The sequence below is a fragment of the Prionailurus viverrinus genome, chromosome D4 (assembly GCF_022837055.1).
Source record: "Prionailurus viverrinus isolate Anna chromosome D4, UM_Priviv_1.0, whole genome shotgun sequence".
In the NCBI taxonomy this organism is placed as follows: Eukaryota; Metazoa; Chordata; class Mammalia; order Carnivora; family Felidae; genus Prionailurus; species Prionailurus viverrinus.
In genome coordinates, this window is record NC_062573.1 from 12,953,755 (window position 1) to 12,970,369 (window position 16,615).

Below are 16,615 nucleotides of genomic sequence, written 5' to 3' on the forward strand. Positions count from 1 at the left end.
AAAAGACCCTCCTGAGTATATTTTAGTCAGGTCCCTGGCAGGAAACAAATGTCACATACCAAGTGGGTGAAATGTTAATAAAGAGCCTATATACCAAGGTATGGCCAGGGTTAAGGGACACCAAGAGATAGCACAGTTAGTCATGGCTAGTAACAGCAGCAAGCCATTACCTCACCTTGGCCTGAAGCAGAAGGGGAGGGAACATGTGCCAGAGCCTGGAGACAGCAGGTGTAGGAAGAAGGCTACCTTACAGAATTGGTGGTCTTCACTTGAGGGTCACAACTAAGTAGCAAGATCTGATAGAAAAGGAACGAAGGACATAAATACCCCAGCCTCCTGCTTCTCCCACTGTCCCAGCGGCCAATTCTCAACTGAGAGTAGAGAAGCCCTTTGAAGGCAGCCCAGCCAGGGCAGCCTCCCAGGTATGGTGGAGAAGTGTGGGAAGAAGGATGACAGAAGCTACCCAGCACACCAGCCATTCCCAGGAAGACCCTCCTGTTATTCTACCTCATTGCAACCTATTCTTCTTCTCCTTAGTCTTCAATAAAACGTTCACCCTCGTATCTTTTTGCTGAATGTCTACAAGCACTTTCAAATTTTAAGTTCCATGGCGATGAAAGGCATGAGTCTTATTTGATGTGCTCACTGCAGCATTCCCAGAAGCTAGCCTATCATAGGTGCTGGATAAATACTCGCTAGTAAATGTGTGAACATGCAGATCAGTCAGACATAGTAATACATGTAATTAGACACGTACACATCTCAGTTTCAAAGGGAGAAACCTCCTCTACAGAATTAAGAAATGCCAGGAAATTTCACATCAAAGTCAATTCAATGAAAACAAAATGCTGCCTAGCATAGAAAATCAAACTCTAACTTCAAAAAAAAGTTGATCATTTTCTAAGAAGAGAAGAAAAAAAGTCTTTCCTATTAACCTGCTGTGAAAACACTCTGAGCCAGACTAGATAAGCTATCGTTGTGTTATACTGAATTGTTCTCTACCCTAGTCCACACTGCACATTTAAATAAGGTCAAGTGCAAGCATTCCTTGTTGAACTCTATTTCCGGCAAAACCTTGGCAGCTCCCAAACCCAATTTATAGCTTCAAGAGAAGGAAAGTGCTAGCAAACCCTCCATTCTCTCCTCCTGGTCTTAGGTTTTCATGCATCTCCCAAAAGCCTAGAATTCTATGAGCTCTTATGGTAATATTATGAGGAATACAGATACAAAACTTTTAAATCAAATTCAACTTAAGTTTGTATTACATGGGAAGTGTATTTTATAGAAAGCTGAATTTCACACCCAACCACAAATGTCTACATTTGCTTCTCTCCTCTGTCCCCCAACACATTCGCGCTTTGTCGAGGAGGGAGAAAGTCTTCTTCCTTAGGGCATTTTACACAGTATGATTTCAAATACTTCATCTTTCTTTCAGTTCCTCAAATGTGTCATGTGCCATGTTCTCTCCAACCACAGGACTTTCGTGTTTGCTGCTCCCTTTCACTGGAAGATGCATCCCTCTTTTCTCCAACTAATTCTGCAAAAATAGACTAATATTTATACCTAGATCATAGAGTGGTTATGAGGACTCATCGGGATAATAATGTAATTAAGATAGTATACATAAGACACGTTAAACAGCTCCTGGCACATAGTATGATCTTGTTTGTTTGTTTGCTTGTTTTAGTAATCTCTACATTCAATGTGGGGCTCAAATTAACCACCCCAAGATCAAGAGCCGCATGCTCCTGCAACTAAACCAGCCAGGTGCCCCATGATCTTGATAAAAATGTAATCATCATTATCATTAGAAATTACTCCCAAATTAATCTTCAGATCTGTTATCAAACGTTACTAGCTCAGGAAGACTTTATGTCCCCCAGATTAAGTTGAGTATCCCAATCATGCTCATTCCTGTGACTGGCTACCTAATTACAACCCATAATTAGATGAGATTCAAATAATCATAAAAAGAATATATATGTCCATGACTAGGCAGAAAGAAAGAAGAAAGAAAGAAAGAAAGAAAGAAAGAAAGAAAGAAAGAAAGAAGAAAGAAAGAAAGAAAGAAAGAAAAAAAGAAAGAAAGAAAAAGAAGGAAGAAAAAGAAACAGAATTTATGTAGCAAGCAAATTTATTGGTCTCCACTCTATCTCTAGTTTCTAGGAAAATGTTTCACACTTAGTGGTCAAAATACAAGTTAAATGAGATGAACGGACATCATCTCCTTCTCTGACTGTGGCACAATAATCACCATAATTTTCCACACATTTCCTTCATATTCATTATTTCAAGAGTTTTAAAAGTAAGTATTTGAGGGAATGGATGTATCAAGAAGCCAAATGACCAGAGATTCAAGTTCCCAGAGTCACAGGTGGACCAGAACCCAAGTATCCATACTTCCAATCATATAACATCCTGAGTACAAGCAGAAAATGGCACAAGGTGTCTGTTATGGACTGAATTTTTATCTCTTCCCCAAATTCATATGTTGATGCCCAACCCCTAATGTGAATGTCTTTGGAAATGAGGCCTTGAGAGGTAATGAGGTTTAGACGAGGTCATGAGGGTGGCATCCTCATGATGGGATTAGTGCATTTATAAGAAGAGACCAGAGAGCTTGCTTTCCTTCTCTTGGCTACATGAGATACAGTAAGAAGGCAGCCATATTCAATACAGGAAGGGAACTCTCACCAGAACCCAACTGTGGTTGCACCCTATCTTGGACTTCCTAACCTCCAGAGCTGTAAGAAATAAACGTTGGCTGTTTAAACCGCTTGTCTATGGTATTTTGTTATAGCAGTCTGAGCAGACTAATACAGTCTCCTGTGGAGGACAGGAGGGTGTGGTACTCTGCTGCGATCAAGAGGCCCTCAATCTTCTTTATATAGTTTCTCATACAATTGTTAGAGCCAACTGTTAAAGATTAGTTCTGAGAGAGTGTATGAAGAAAATGCTTATGTTTACCACACGATTTCTTCTTCCTGGACACACAGAAACGCTGCATTTTCCAGCCTCCCCTGTTCTTAGATTGGGGTCATATGGCTAGTTCTAGCCAATATAATTCAGGCAGTTGTGGTATAAGCCACTCCCAGGCATGAACTATAGAATATTCCATGTGCAGTCTCCCACACTCTCTTCCCTCTCCATAGCCAATTTGGAGACCACAAAGGTTACCCATTCCCTGATAGACTTCATGTAAATGAGAAATACATTTTTGTTTTCTTAAGTCCCTGATATTTCAGGGCTAATTTGTTCCTGCTGCCTATCCTAGTAGTATCCTGACTAATACAAAGAGGCGGAGTGAAAAAAAAAAAAAAAAGGAAATGAAGAAACCAAGAGTTTGACATCAGCTTATAATGACTTTGAAAAGTCATCTCTCTGGATCTGAATTTTTCATCCATTATACAGAGACATGAATATATCATCATGTATGGTCCTTGATTTTGCAAATTACCTACTGACTACACTCAGTACTTCATATATGCTTCTCTCCCACACATACACAACCTCTGGAACTGGTGGTAAAGCACACTGTTTTACTAAAGAATTTTTGGGGCGATAAAATGGATTATACCTAGAATGACCATATGTATATGGTTTGGGCTAGGACAGTGCCCAGTTAGACCCATTTTCCCAGTGTAATTCAGTGTAATTATTAATATAAGAGTCCCTTTGGCCTCTAAGGCATCCTGGTTTAGACAATAAATTATAAGGTAAGCTGGTTATATATTACACACAATATATAGCAACTCTTACCTGACATCTCCAAGCTGAGACTCTACCATCCCCCACACCGTTTCCTGGCGTGCTTTCCTGGATCTCCTGCACGCAGCTCATTAGCTGAGAAAGAGCTCAGAGAAATATACCAACTCATAACTCCTCATCATATTTCATTGCTTTAAACTAGTCATATGGCCCACCTTATCTACAGTCATTGTAGACTTCATGGTGATCTTATGTGCTCAGAAACAAAAACAAATAGGTAAGTATGAGTGAAGGTTTACCAAAATGCCTTTGCCTTCTCTTTGGGAAAATGACTACGGTTTAACCTCAAAGCAGTATCCCCTGATAAAGGTGGGATGACATGGCTAATGGGGGAAATGACCTCTGATTAATAAACAGCCTCTATATGGGGCAAACTGTGCCTAAATACCTGGTGGAAAGCCATAGATTTGGGACTTTGGAAGCTGTGAAAACAGATATTGGTTCCAACAGAGCTTGGGGCTTTTAAAACAGAGTGGCCCCTATACCCAATGGTATAGTCTCATTATGAGGACACCTGTGTTGTTGGGGGGAGAAGGAAAATAGACCGTAGACTGCCATGAAAATGCCCACTGAGGAGACTCTCTTGGTGCTATGGTCTTGGCCTGCTGTGTTTCCTCTGCTGTGTCCTTCTTAGGTAAGTCATGTGGGTTTGGTTATCTTCTCTATGCAAATAATGGCCCTTAGAGAGACAACATCAACAGGACCTGGAACTTGTTAAAAATGCAATCAGCCCTACCCCAGACCTACTGAATTAGAATCAACATTTTCACAAGATCCACAGGCAATTCCTCGGCATGAAGGTTAAGAGGGAGTGGTATAATAGATGAACCCAGGATCAGAACTGGTGGTCACTCAGAAGGGGCATAACAGTGGACACAAGCTAATTTCTGCCACTCTTACTCATCCCCAGGTCAAATCAATATCCATGCATATTTTCCTCTTTTTGTTTCTAGTTTTTGCTTGTAATCACAAAATTACTGATTACAAGTAAGAGAGGTTAGATCCTTCTATTTTAGTTTACAATTAATCAATTAGCCTTCAATCCCAATGCAGCTGAGACAATAGCTTCCACAATGTTCTAAATGTATTAATTTTTAAACACTCACAACAGGTGTTCTAGGGTGTTTTAAACAATATCAACCCTTTAACCACACTGAAAGGGAAAACAATTGCTGTCCCATTGCCAATGACAAATGAGACAGGGGGCCAAGTAAACCCCCTCCAAATTCCTCTCCCCCCAAAATGCTATCACATTAAAGCAAGAGAAAGAGGAAAGAAAGGCAAAGCCATGTGACCTCAGGGGTAGAAGCCAGTTTTGTTCAGCCCGCTCCTTTAAGGGACATTCACAGGGAAACCAAAGACAGGCTCTCACAACAGGAGTTCAGTGCCAAGAGTACTTTGGCATGCCATGTCTGAGTGCCAGTCCCTTAAGGACAGGGGTCTCATCTTCTAAGGTTTGACCAAACAGAAGGATGAGCTCTTTGGGCTGATACCTTATGCTCTTTCAGTTCCCATTGAGGGTTTCCAGCTTGTCTGGCTATTTGTCAGCTATACTCACATTTTCTGATGTGAGGGACAGAATGGGATATCCCAGAAAGCAACTTCACAGAGGAAGGAGAAAAGGGCACACAGGGCTGTGTCAACCACTCTGTGGGCTGGTTTCAGAGGGAGAAATTTAATTTTAATTCTTATATATTCCACATTCCCTAGAAAGAGGCAGTGAAAGGTAGTACATGATATTCAGACAAGGAAATAATAGATTTTCCTATGACCTATAGGAAACTACATATATTAAAACAGAAAACAACATTATATGTGCAGTATTGCCCCACAATATTGCTTGTGGTCTCCCCTCTGCATACAGATTCTAGGTTGTTTCTAGTACCCTTCTGTACCAAAAGCAACACATATTCATTGTAAATAATTTGGGACAAAGATAAATATATATAACATGAAAATAAAAGAGTAAATATGCTTAGCAAAATTGCAGCTGGGAAGTTGCGGGAGGGAATAGAAGAAGGAAGGCAGAAATAAGAACAAATGAGCAAAGATGGAGGGAAAGAGCTTGGGAGGGGAGACAGAGGGAGAATGCAAAGGGGGAATGAGGTCTTTGATGATTTGACCCGGGATGATGGAGGAGGAGTTTGGTTGCCTAGATAAACTCAGTGGTTTATGTATCTATATTGGTGTCTAACACTTCAAGCCAACAAAAGGAAGAGTCCCGATCCCTTCGACAAATGTAAACCGAGTGCTCACCATGCACCAGGACGTGTTCTAAGGTGTTTAAACAATATCAACCCTTTAACCACGCTGAAAGGGAAAACGATTGCTGTCCCATTGCCAATGACAAATGAGATAGGGGGCCAAGTAGACCCCCTCCAAAAAGTTTCAAGCATTTACTTCATAGTGAGTGCTCAGCAAATGTTTGCTTGAGTAGTAGGAGGTGGGAGAAATGTGAAGTCAGGCCTGTATTTCCAAGACAATGCTCTGAACCCTTCTCCACCCATGCATACTCCACTACATCTTCACTGAGGGTACATTTCCCACTGAGGTGCTCCACACATTTTTCCATTCGTTAACACCTTTTGGGTTCCCTCTCATTGATCATCTCTCTTCGGACACTCACATTTTGTTCTTTCAGTCTAACAATAAGCCCCTTTCTTTGTACAGCTGAAAGTTTGATGTTAAGAAGCCAAGGTTATGTTGGGACTTTTTTGTTCTCCTTCCCAGTAAAGATAACAGCCACAAAAAGTGAATTGGTGCATTCTGTTGTGGTTGACATGTTTTCTCCTCTGCTTTTTGCTTCACAACTGCAAATACGTGGCACTGCACAGCTAACACATCTGTTCAACTTGAGATGGTTTACTCGGGGAATAAATCAATTTTTACTTCAAAAGCAGGACCCATTGAGCTTCAAATTTCTTAGAAATAAAAAAAAAAGAAAAGAAAAGAAAAGCTAGCCCACTTTAAAGAGAAAAGAAAAGGTCATTTCCTGATTTTGCTAACATCAGGAAACAACACTTTAGGACATCTTTCAGTGTTAACCTCAACCCCCAACCAAGTCCATAAATCTAGCACAACCAGAGGATAGAGGTTGTATTCTACATAAAAGAAGTCTGAGTAACTCAGAAGTGAGCCATTCTTCTCGTCAAATGAAACAGATCCTAAACTTCTGAAAAGTTTCCAAATTTCTCTTTCTCCCCCCTACCCCCTTCTTTCTATTTCTCTTTTTTTTCCAAATAACTTTTGTTTGTTGATTTCTTTGCCCACCAATTATATTCCAGTCACTCTTCCAAGAAGATACTAATTTCCTTAGACATCTATGTGTCAGTTCCATCTGTTTTTATTTTGAGACATATGTGTGCCCTTACACTTAGGGGCAAGGACCAGAGTAGGGAAAGAGATAGGAGTTTGTAGAATGGAAGGCAGCAAGAGGGGAGGCGTCAGGGAAAGGATCAGGCCTGGGATCTCTTCTCTGAAACAAGCTCATATTTAGACTTCATTTAGGAAAATGGCACGGAGTCTTAAAACAAATGGTGTTTTTTGAAGTGTTAGGTATTTGAATTGGATTTATTAGGTAAATATATAATTTTATCGGGAGCATGCTAGGTGTGGACACATGCAAGCTGTTTATTTATTCCAGGGACATGCTGTGTTCTCAAAGTGATTACAGTGCAGGTGGGGAGACAGAGCTATAGGTAGCTACCTAGAATACAGGCAATAGGATCTCATGGTGCTTATAGCAATTTGTTCTGCAGTCAGGCAGCCCTGGCTCAGAATGCCAGCTCATCACTCAATATCAATACGACCTTGGAACAACCATTTGGCAGCTCCAAGCCTTAGTTGTCTTATCTGCCAAAGGGGAATAATAGCACTCATGAGATAATTGTACAAATTAAGTGAAACTATGAATGTAACATGCTTGGCACACAATATGAGCTCACTAAATGTAGGTGGTGGGTGTAATCATAAAACTATTACTGTCATCATTATTGACAAGAGGTAGAAATGTGCTCTGAAATCCTAAGGAGTAAAGAGAGATAGATTTCTTTCTGAAAGTCAGGGGTGGGCGCTCAGAGAAGGGACAATATTTGAATAGCAACTTCAAAAAATATGTTTTGAATTGCCAGAGCAAGAGATGTAAGAAAGGGCATTTGATGTAATGGTGAGGATGCTGCCTGCGTGAAAGCAGAGTCAGGGAAGAGATTAGTAAGCTAGGGGTTCAGAATAAACAGTGTACGTGGAGTGGAGCTAGGCTTTTGGTGGGATCAGAGCCTGAAAATGAGTCTTAGGAGAGGGTCAGGGAGGCCATGCAAGAAAACGTGACCAGGACTCCACAGACAAGGATGGATGCTGCAAGATTTTAAACTGGAAGAGGAAGGGAGTGAAATGACCTAGTACAATTTGAGTGGGTATTTATTTATTAAACTAATGTACACATCAAATATGTCACCTCAAGGAAGCCTCCCTGGAGAATGATAGATGAGCTTGGGTTTTCCCACCATGCACATAGAATGCCCTGAATTATCTGGTGTTAATATCAATTACATTGTATTGTAATTACATATTTAATTGCCCATCTCACTCTCCTGACTGTAAGCCTCGCAAAGTCAGGGATGACGTGTGGTGTTCAATGATGTAGGACACTGCCTAGCTCATAGTAGTGCCCTCAAATGCCCAATGGGTGATGCACCGTAGAATAAGTCATCCTGTCTCTCCTCACCTATGTTTTATTGATATGGAAATATCTTTTCCCAGCTTTGCAAAAAAAATGCAGATTCTCCTCTCTTCTCTAGATGACAACAGATTTCTTAAGGACCATCTAACCTAGGAGTCTTCTAGTCCTTCAGCTCTCCTGGAAGCCCCTAGATGCCAGGAAAGTGATGTTCTTTTTTGTTGTTGTTTTGTTTTGTTTTGTTTTGTTTTGTTTTTGCCTTGAATTCTCCACTGCCCTAGTGTTTGTTTATTGCTAGTTCTGCATCACTGAAAATCATAAGACTATGTTTCTTTTAAAATATTCTAGTATTTTCACTTGTTAAGATTGGCTCTTATCCTGATTCATTGTGATGCCATACATTAAATTCATAGATTACCATCAGCCATTTCAGAATATGCTATATATTTCAAAGCACCTATACAAGCAGCAAAAGGTCCATTTTTCCTTTTGAACTCATCTGCTTTTTACGATCAAAGAGAGTTATGCAACCCAGTATGTTTTCTTCTTTGCCCTGGTTACCAAGAAGCTCTGAAGTATACATGTTGTGCTCAACCGCTGAAAACTGTCATCCGCCTGGGTTTCTTAATCTCTTACTCCTTTTGCTTTACTCTACTTTACGTCTTGGCTCCTACCTTTTGCCTTGTTTTAATGGCTTCAGTTCTTATACATCTGTGCATTTAACTTGCCTCAAAACCTTTTTGAAGTGGGCAGGAATAACACGTGTGTGTGCATGTGATGTATATATTCATGTATATGGATATTACATATCATGCATGAACACACACACATATTCCCAATGCTGAAAGTATACCTGTCTACATATTTTCCAAATCTCTTCTGCCATGCCTCTCTTTCAGCTCCTGTGCCCTCTCCAATAGTCTACTTGGTCACACGCAAATGAGGGTATCTAGCTGCTTTACAATTGAATCCCAAGGAAGAAACTTTTCACATGAAAACATGAGTTAGTAATATTAACATAAGTGCAGATTTTATGGAGGAGTCTGAGGAAACACATTTCTGTTCTTTTCTTCAAATCCCTTCTTTTGTAATACTGCCTTTAGTTGAGTTTATTTTAATACTCTAAATCAGGGGTCAGCAAACTTTTTCAGGAAAGGGCTAAGTAGTAATATTTTAGATTTTGTGGGCTATAAGGCCTCTGTTGCAACTATTCAACTCTGCCACTGTAATGCAAACACAGCTATAGGGACGCATAAACAAATGGGCATGACCGTTTTTCAGTAAAACTTTATTTATAAAAATAGGCAGCAGGCTGATTTGACCCATGACCGTAGTTTTCTGTGACCCTAAACCTTCCACATTCACCGTGTCTTCAGTCACTAGATTCTCTCAGTGCAGTGTCACTCTGGCCAACACCTACGTCCAATCTACTCATGTTAACCCCTGCAAGACAGAGGGCTGTCCGGTTAATGGGACAAGATCCTTCTTGTGTGTTTTATTGCTTGAAAATACCCTGGAAGAGTTTGCCCTTCTCTCACATATACTAATAGTTTTTAAAAATATTTCTTTCTACCACATACAGTGATCACCACAAGATAACTTTAAAAAAAATTTTTTTTCAACGTTTATTTATTTTTGGGACAGAGAGAGACAAAGCATGAACGGGGGAGGGGCAGAGAGAGAGGGAGACACAGAATCGGAAACAGGCTCCAGGCTCCGAGCCATCAGCCCAGAGCCCGACGCGGGGCTCGAACTCACGGACCGCGAGATCGTGACCTGGCTGAAGTCGGACGCTTAACCGACTGCGCCACCCAGGCGCCCCCACAAGATAACTTTAGATAAATATTACAAATATATTTCCATCTGCAATAGTATTTTTACAGCCTACAGCCATATTTGAGTTTAGAAAGTGGACTCAATCAGGGGCGCCTGGGTGGCGCAGTCGGTTAAGCGTCCGACTTCAGCCAGGTCACGATCTCGCGGTCCGTGAGTTCGAGCCCCGCGTCGGGCTCTGGGCTGATGGCTCGGAGCCTGGAGCCTGTTTCCGATTCTGTGTCTCCCTCTCTCTCTGCCCCTCCCCCGTTCATGCTTTGTCTCTCTCTGTCCCAAAAATAAATAAACGTTGAAAAAAAAAATTAAAAAAAAAAAAAAAGAAAGTGGACTCAATCAAAAGACAGAAAAATGAATCTTCATGTCAACATTCTCCAATGACATGACCCTGATTGCTAACTTTTCTATGCCTTGGTTTTCTCATCTGCATAATGGGGATAGGACTCCATCTGCTCAGAGGCCAGAGCTTAGACCCGATGATCCCTTATAGACTCTTCCCAGAATTTAGACAGATTATTTTCCTAAACCAATGATTTCCAAATGGTTTCAGGAATTTCAATTCCCTGGGATACTTGTTAAAACAGATTTCTGGACCCCAGACTGAGTTTCTGATTGAGTAGGTCTAGGGTGGAGCTTAAGAATCTGCACCACCAAATTCCGCTAGTGTTGGCCAAGGTACCACACTTTGGGTCTGTATGATAGAGATCTCACAGTTCTTTATACAGGAAAGCAATGATGGGGCAGGGTGGGGGTGGGCAGTCCTATAGCTGGTTCCTCTTCATCTCTCCAAAATGCGGTTCTTTCTTGAAGGGATGAGAGATTAGTTCTGTTTGTCCACTAAGTCTCAGATGCTACAGCCACACCTCAGCAACTAACTACAGGCTGAAAGGAGGCTGGTGGTGACTCTCGTGGGGCCATGCTGGAACATAAAAGCTAATGGGCAGCCAAGTAACCCTGGAGAAGGACAGGGAAATGCAGAACCATTGAGAAGTGACAGACAAATATGCCATCACACAATTCCTTTGTATAAACCAAACTTCTAGAACCTTCTCTTTCCATAAACACAATATCAACACAAGCATTGACTGAGGGTTGATCATACAAAGGTCCAACACCAAATTGTGCAGGGTGGGAGGCAAGGAATCTGGAGAAGACTGCCCTCAAGAACCCTGAGTCGTCTTATGCCAAATGCAAAAGTCACACATGTTCCCACACTTGGCAGAGGTCAAAACAAGTAGATAATTGGATATAATGTTGTGTGGCAGGACCATGGAGTATTCTGAAGAGACGTTGTTGGCAAGAGTGGGAGACCTGGGCAGGCTTCCTTGGGAGGTGGAGGCAGGTGGCAGAGGCAAAAAGGATCTGAAGCAGCGGCAGGGGGAGGAGCCTGGCAAGCTGGTTGGAATATTAGCAGGGAGGGGATGAGAACAAGCACGTGACTTTATCTCTCTCCGTATGAACCCCCTCAGCTCATCTCCACCTCTCTGCCTCAGTTTCCTGATTTGAGGAATAAGGGTTTTGAGCTGAATCACAAGTTCACAAATTTTGTTCCATCCTGGAGGTACCCCAGGCTGTTAAAAGGTAAATGAGCATGCTGGGCCCAGCCCTCCCCCCCAGTCTTGTTGCCCCTGCATCAGCCAGAATAGCCCTGCTTTCTTACATTTCTATGCTCCCTGTACAGTTTAGCTTCCAGAATGGATTTGAAAGTCACTCAGCAAGAAACTCTATGAAAGCTCTTTCCATTTGTACATTGGGTGGCCAAATGGAAAGGAGAGAGAAGCCAGGCAGCACAAGGGATGAGACCACCAGGTTGGCCCAGCTAGAGTCTAGAGCAGTTGGGCAGCCAGAGGGGGTGAGACCAGCGGGGTGGGAACCAGGGAAGGTTGCAAACCTTGCGTGTGGTGGAGAGGCACGAGGACAGCAGTGAGATCAGGCTCACAAGCTGCTGGAGAGGCAAACGGATCTGAAAATCTCAACTGCTCAGAAGGTTCTGAGTCAAAACAAAGGATGATTTTTTTCCCCCTTGTCAGCCTTCCCTCTCAGGACATTGTACTATATGCAAAACCTGTAACTGTAAGACAAACATTTTTTTCCGCTGCCCTTCTCAGCCCCACGGGCCTTCAGGAAGACCTGCACTTCAAGCACAGCTTTTTTATTTTTCAACACCTACAGCTTTCATTCCATAATCAGAAGTTTTCCACTTTCATCAAAGAGACTGAAGACAAGCCAAGGGAGGGCTCTGTTCTCAGCAGTGCCTGGCAGGTTATGGAGCCCCCCGCTACCCGCTCGCTGCCCATGCCCATCACTGGACACAGCTGTCTCACCAGATCAGCTGGGCATGCACCCTGAGGACACTGGCTTGCTTCATTCCTACCTCAGTGACCAAACCAGATGAACAGGTGCACCCTCTTCTCCCAAAACCAGGCCCGACTTGGGGCCCAGGGGTCATCAGCTTCCTCAATTGCAAAATAGGTATACTTTATACCATTCGAGTTGGCCCAAGAAAATAATTTACCTCTTGATGACTCTTCTGTCTCCAGGATCTGTGATTTTATAGATTCACGGGGGAGGAATATTCAGGCCAATCCCTAGAGCCTGACCCAATTCAGGTGATGTTCAGAAGTCTGGGTTTTTCTGCTCACAAGTCTTCAATTGTGGCAGTGGTAATAATCCAAGCTGGGCTTTGGATACAAGACGTTTCCTTATGAGAAGCTGGGGTTTCTGCTGGCTCTCAGAGATATACTGCAGCCAAAAATGAGCAGAAAGGCAGGGGAGGGCAGGCGCTACAGAGAACTGGGTACTTCCGAATGAAGTATTCAAAGAGCTACATCTGGAGGCACCAGCTATGCAGTGATTCATATTTTAAATGGGGTGTTGAAATGGAGATCATTAGTAACTGCAGATGTGACAGCTCTGTCCCCCAGAGAATCTATTATAGCGGTCCGGAGTCTAGACTCAGCCCCAGGGGACCACTGGGAATGTTTAACCAGGATGGGCCAACACCTTTGCCAAGTCTATCCCCATTCATGGATTTCCCTTCCTAGACTATCTCATGTGATGTGTATGTCAAGGCATGGGGGGGGGGGGGGGAGGGGAGGGGCATAGGACCTGCACAAGGACCCAAGGTCAATAGTGGGCAGGGCTGAGACCAGGGCTCAAGTTTTCTGTCTTCAAGCACAGTGATGATTGAATGCTTTAGCGTGGGCCATACAAGTATGGCCCTGAACCCAGGTGATCTCACTGATCAACATTTGCCACTTCGGTGGAGACAGTTTGCATGCTCTCTGATCCTCAGTTTTCCCATCCGTAAAAAGGAAATCATAGCTGCGTCAGAGGGCAGAGGTGAGGGCGGAGTGACGCAATGTGCAGAGCACTTCTAGCAACAGCACTGTGCCTGAGATAGTAGAGGCTCAGCTGTAGCAGTCACATGCACACATACGCCACACATCACACACACCACACACACACACAACGTGCACCACACACCATATGTGCACACCACACATGCGCGGCATGCACAGACCACACGCACAATGCCACGCACACACACAGCACCCAGAACACGCCCCCCACCATCTGCACCAGGGCACTTCCCCACCCCCACCCTCACCACCAGTCCTTCCCCTTTCTGTGATTTTTTTTTCAATCCCAGGTTTTTATGCAAGCTTGACACATCCCAATCCAGTCAGCAGCAATTTTTGTTTAAAAGATCAGTGTTTCCATATTCCTGTTCTCTTTGAACTTGTCCCCACATTTCATGCTGCCACGGACTTGTCCCATTTGGATAAATCTCCACTATTATGGGTCCTTCCTTCCCAGACATCTGGCAGCATTTCCAGATTTCAGGAGAAGCTGATAGGATCAAACTGAACCCTTTGGAGTCATTATACTCCAGTCCAAGGACTCCAGCTTCTCCGAGGCCCAGCAGAGACACATTTTCTGCGGAGGTCTTCTGAGCTGCAGGCCTCACTGAAGAGAATGTGCAGCTTCTCAAGCAGGAAGACCTTTTGTGGCTGAGTCTAAATGAAACAGAAGTTGCTTTGTGCACACACACACACACACACCCCGGAGTAGGGAAACCGTCATTTTCCTACTCGCCCTCTGACATCAACCACCTTCTCTGTAGCTACAGTTTCTCTGCACTCAAATTCATCCCTGGCAATGAAAAATGAGCCTCTCCCCTACCCTTGCTGCCGCCTTTCGCCTCACGCCCCCAGAGAAGAGTTTCTTCGTGTGGCAGCCGGTGAAGGTTTTTTTCCAAGTCACATGATCCAGGATGCAGGGGGAGAATCCTTCTTGGAACAGAGATGGGCCCAGAACCGAATGAGATGAGGAGAGATAGGGTGTGCTGTGGGAAGACTATATAAGAATGGACCCACGGCTGCAGCAAGCACTCAACCGAGTGGCCCCTTCTCAAGACACAGCCATGCATGTGCCAGAAGGCTCCGTCGCCAGCCATTTGGGAACCACGAGTCGTGGTTACTTCTATTTCACCACGACCGTGCTGGCTTTGTGTCTCGTCTTTGCTGTGGCAACCATCATGGTGTTGGTAGTTCAGAAGAAGGTAAGTGGATTTCTCTTCATCCCCTTTCCTTTCTGACTTATGTTCGGTTTTCCCCAGAGAGAGAGCCTTGAGGATAAAGTAATAAATTAGTTGAGAAGAAAAAAAGAAAAGTACATCTATCATGTAGAAAGAGGGTGAAAAGAAACAGGAACTTAAAACTCTCTGAAATGATTTGGCTTTTAAGAGAAAATGTGTTCAGCCATCATCTCAAAACTTTCCGGACTCGTATGGGCCAAAAAAAGAGAGAGGAGCTATTAGCATTAAGAAATTAAGATTTAAATTTTGCTGGGCCAGAGACGTATCAAAGAAGGAAGTGATAAGGAAATCTGATAACAGATCTGCACAACGTGTCACCATGTCTTCAAGGTCTTCTGACCAGATTGTAAGGTTCTATATTCTCAGTGCAAATGTTCCAGAGATCTCTGGGGCCTCCTCCATTGCCAAGAGCTTTCTCAACAAGGAGCTAAGTTTCAGAAGCCAAGGTGCATATGGGAAGGAGCAAGACAGAAGACCAGGCTTAGCTCCTCAGAGCTAATTAAAGCCCACAAGACAAAGCTCGCCCTGAGCACTGCTTGGAAGAACTTAGGATGTCACAAAAAACACAGAGCAGAGGAACACAATGTAGAAATGTTCTTAACACCTGTTCCCTCTGAAACTGCTCAGAATACTAAAACTACAAGCAATTATAGGTACCCACTGTAGAGGCAAACTGTCTCAAGAAATTGACTTTCTTTGGAGGAAATGGTAAGATTTGTTGTAAAAACAGAAGAAATGAAGGAGGACACTTCTTATTTTAGGAAATCGGTGTTTACAGACAGTCTGCCAGTGCACATTTTGTAGAAAATACCATATTGATGGTATATGTTGCTCATGAATTTTTTTAATGAAGTAGAATTTAGGTCAATTTTGATAATTTGAGAACCTGATCTCTCTACACACCCTGCCAAAGTGGGACTGTTTCTGGTCCTTCCTTCATAGCTCCCATTTTTCATTACAGTCCTGCGGAATTTGTTCCGGTTTTCCTTCAATTGTCTTAGACTGAATGTTCCATAACTTATAGATTGATGAAAAGAACTAAGCTTTAAAAGATTTTGGTATCTTTGTCTCAAATGTCATCAGCTTTCAAGTTTAAATGAAGCTTTGAAGCTCATCTCTCCATAAAGGTGACAGAAAACAGAATTGCCAACATTTGATTTAAATATTACAATTTATGAAACTCATCCTTGAATGGGCTCATCTACATCTGCTAAAGAATAACACTCTTGAAAATATTCTAGAGCATTTTTTTTGGTAGAGGGTATATAATTTCTGTAATTCTAACTTGAAGTAAACCAGAAGTATATCATTTTATAGCAGTGGCCAAAAAAAAAAAAGAAAAGAAAAGAAATTGAGGTGGCCTTTAAGAAGTTTTTAGTTAAATGTTGCAGCTAGAACTGTTAAAAAGTAGGGAGGGAAGGATGAATGGAAGTAAGGAGGGAGAAAGGAAGGAAGGGAAGGGAAGGGAAGGGAAGGGAGGAAGGAAGGTAGGTATTGGAGGTGATGGTGATATATAAAGATGGAGAGAGTTCTAGAAGGTCCTTATTCAAATCCATTCTTTCTAGGAAGGAACTAGAGTGGATCTTTCTGCCCTGCTTTTGTGTATGTGGAAAATCAGGAACAGAAAGGAGACAGGTCTTAACTAAGCCATCCTGAGAAAGTGATAAAATCAAGACTGCGCTTGATTGTTTAATGAGAACAGAATTCTCTTTGCCAATACAGCCAGCCACAAAAGCACTAAG

General features: G+C 42.6%; 1 protein-coding gene and 1 long non-coding RNA gene across 4 annotated transcripts in view; one reads left to right on the forward strand and one right to left on the reverse strand.

Annotated features, from left to right (window-relative positions):
* The window catches only part of LOC125150100 (uncharacterized), a 215,011-nt gene that overhangs the window by 66,685 nt on the left and 131,711 nt on the right, over window positions 1–16,615 (reverse strand). The window lies entirely within an intron of this gene.
* TNFSF8 (TNF superfamily member 8) overlaps window positions 14,353–16,615 on the forward strand; it is a 50,946-nt gene continuing 48,683 nt past the window's right edge. For all 3 annotated transcript variants that reach the window (XR_007146188.1, XR_007146187.1, XM_047829453.1), the window contains exon 1: window positions 14,353–14,837. Coding sequence is in view for 1 of the 3 variants with exons in the window: in XM_047829453.1 (XP_047685409.1) it covers window positions 14,643–14,837 (195 nt within the window). In the remaining 2 variants the exon portion in view is untranslated. The remainder of the gene's footprint in view (window positions 14,838–16,615) is intronic.